At 35.1% G+C, this 2,812-nt stretch overlaps 1 protein-coding gene across 1 annotated transcript in view; it reads left to right on the top strand.

Annotated features, from left to right (window-relative positions):
• Positions 1-338: 338 nt before the first annotated feature.
• Positions 339-2,812, top strand: part of LOC107015305 (chaperonin CPN60-like 2, mitochondrial) — an 8,369-nt gene continuing 5,895 nt past the window's right edge. Inside the window, exons 1-5 of the mRNA XM_015215530.2 lie at positions 339-523; positions 624-645; positions 813-944; positions 1,566-1,725; positions 1,966-2,141. Coding sequence (XP_015071016.1) covers positions 486-523; positions 624-645; positions 813-944; positions 1,566-1,725; positions 1,966-2,141 — 528 coding nt within the window. The 5' untranslated portion in view covers positions 339-485. The remainder of the gene's footprint in view (positions 524-623; positions 646-812; positions 945-1,565; positions 1,726-1,965; positions 2,142-2,812) is intronic.

Raw genomic sequence — 2,812 nt, forward strand, 5'->3', positions numbered from 1 at the left:
TATGGATTAGGTTTGATTTGATTTTTTTTCTTTTAATACTAAACTAAATTATAAGTTGGATTTTTTTTTCCAATTTGATTTAGTTCGGCAATTGAATTTAACTTTACGATTTGACTTGTACATCCCTATTTGCTTCTTTAAAATCTGAGTTGATCAAAAAATAATATAATATTATTTTATTCAAAATTGTTTGATTGGGGCAATTTATGTCATTTCTCAATTTATAAATATAAACAACCAACGTTAAAGCAAATAAAATATATTTTTTTTAAGCTTAAAAATATATATTTTTTTAAAAAGGAGCAAATGAGTGCTAAAATAATTAAAAATACATTTAGAATTAAAATTCTTAAACCATAAACCCTACCGAAAGCATTTCAGCACGAAGCAGAGAGAACGTGGAGAATTCCCAGTCAAGTCTGCTACTTCCGGCAGCTCCATTCTCCCGTTTCCTCTCACTTTTTTCACACTGTTCGCTGGGTACAATGTTCAGAGCTGCTGCAGCTGTTTCTTCATCAATCAGGTATATACTATTTTGTCGCAATTTTGCTTCTCAAACACTTTCCTGATTCAGTATACGGAATACAAAGTTCACTAACACTTAAAACATTGCTTATTGCCAGGTCCTCAACTTCCAGGAAACTGGTAAAAATTCCATTCTAGTATGATTGTAATTGGAAGATGTTATTAATATTCTCGATAATGCTCGGTGTAATTTTGACTTTGGGGACTAGAATTTGTTTAACGACAATTGACTGAGTCAATGCATCAATGACTGATTTGTTCGATATTTGTTTTGTTTTGTGGTTAAGGTTTCTAGTAGGATTATTTCTAGCAGAAATTATGCTGCCAAGGATATCAGTTTTGGTAGCCACGCACGGTTAGCTATGCTGCAGGGGGTTAATGAGCTTGCAGAAGCTGTAAAAGTCACTATGGGACCAAAGGTAATTAGGATTTATGTTATGCATCTCTTGATCTGTTGCTTATAGAATTGGCCACTGATATTGTATACTAGGAAGACAATTTGAATTAGATCTTAATGTTAATTGGAAAAAGGAAACTAATCAAAGATGTTACTGATATGAAACATATGATACTTATTATGTAGCTTAGCATTTCCCTTTTGGTTTTTACATTCTCTTATATTTATACTCAATATGAAGAAAATGTTTCTTGTTTTGGAGTACTTGGTGAAGAACAAAGCCATATTGGACAGAACAGGATAGACTTTTGAGTTTCAGTTTTCAGCAGTGATTTGTGGAGGAAACTTTCCAAACGTTCCTTTTTATTCACACACCCAAAAAAGGATGCAAAAAGGTGCTTACTTAGGTTACCAATTTTAATTTATTGGGTAAAAGATGTTATAGCACTAGAGGATGCTAGGATTTCAGTTATCTCCATCACCCTTTTCTTAGGAAAGGTTTAACATGCTGTAAATGACTATTCCACTAGATTTAAATGAATAATAGCCCGATTATTGCATTTCACAAGGTCTCTTGATCGAAAAGAATAACTTGAGTCATCATAATACTGAAGACAATTCTTGTCTTTTTGACACAATCCAGGGACGTAACGTGATTATAGAGAAAAGCCCTGGGAATCCCAAGGTCACAAAGGATGGTGTCACTGTAGCCAAAAGCATCAACTTTGAGGAAAAGGCAAAGAATGTGGGCGCTGATCTTGTGAAGCAGGTTGCTAATGCTACTAATTCAGTTGCTGGAGATGGTAAGATCTCAACTTTGGATTAGCTTATTTGTGAATCACAATAAATTTGTTAACTTGCTGTAGATACTTTTACATGGTAAAGGAACTTTTTATATTCATTGGTATCTGTTTCCTGAAAAGAGATCTTTAGTGATATCACAGTTTTGAATTTTTGAGGTTCACTTTTTGAGTACGACGGTTTTAGCTTGTGGGGTCAAGCTTTTCACAAATTTGTCTAAATTTAATGTCATGTGGCAACAGGTACCACCTGTGCAACTGTGCTTACTCAGGCAATTTTCACAGAAGGTTGCAAAGCTGTTGCTGCAGGTGTGAGCGTGATGGATTTGCGTAATGGTATTAACATGGCCATTGATGCTGTTGTTGCTGACTTGAAGAGCAGAGCAGTCATGATTAGCACCCCGGAGGAGATTACACAGGTGAAGGGTTAATGGAGATTCGGACCAACTTATATCAAGCTGTGGACAAACACATCAATCAATCAATCAATAGACTAACCCCAAATGCTAACTACTTGGGATATGGAATACTAAACTAAATGGGGCTATGGAGAAGCACACAAGTCATAAATCTGAACCTTATTTAAGCCTACTGCTTTCTGCAAGTCATAATTCAGTTTCACACAAAACCACTTCACCAGACTGCTCCCACCAGTCGATATTTCTTTCCCATTTTCAATTTCCCGGTTCAAGTTGTGGTTTTGGTTCTTCACTTTGCCAAAATGACTTGTCAACTGGGAAAAAATCATCTTTCTGAAATTACTATGAAAGACTTTTTTCTCTTTCCATAATTTTTTTGTTGCTGCTTTCATTTTCCCTTTTTACATTTTCCTTTTACTTGAGAGCACAATGCCTTCATTTTCTTTTCCTTATGTTGGAGCTAAAATCTGGTCTTTACAAGTTATGATCAACAATGATGCTGCAATTTAAATTTAACTGCATGACATGTGAAGCGAAATAGTTTTCAAATACATCTGTAAATTTGTGCATTCCTTATAACTTATGTAAGAAGACTCATTGACTGCTAGTGCTGTTAACTGAGAAAAACAAATTTGGAGTTCTTACATGTTCCCCCCTCCCCTCCCCCCCCC

Source organism: Solanum pennellii, chromosome 3, assembly GCF_001406875.1.
Source record: "Solanum pennellii chromosome 3, SPENNV200".
Classification (NCBI taxonomy): Eukaryota; Viridiplantae; Streptophyta; class Magnoliopsida; order Solanales; family Solanaceae; genus Solanum; species Solanum pennellii.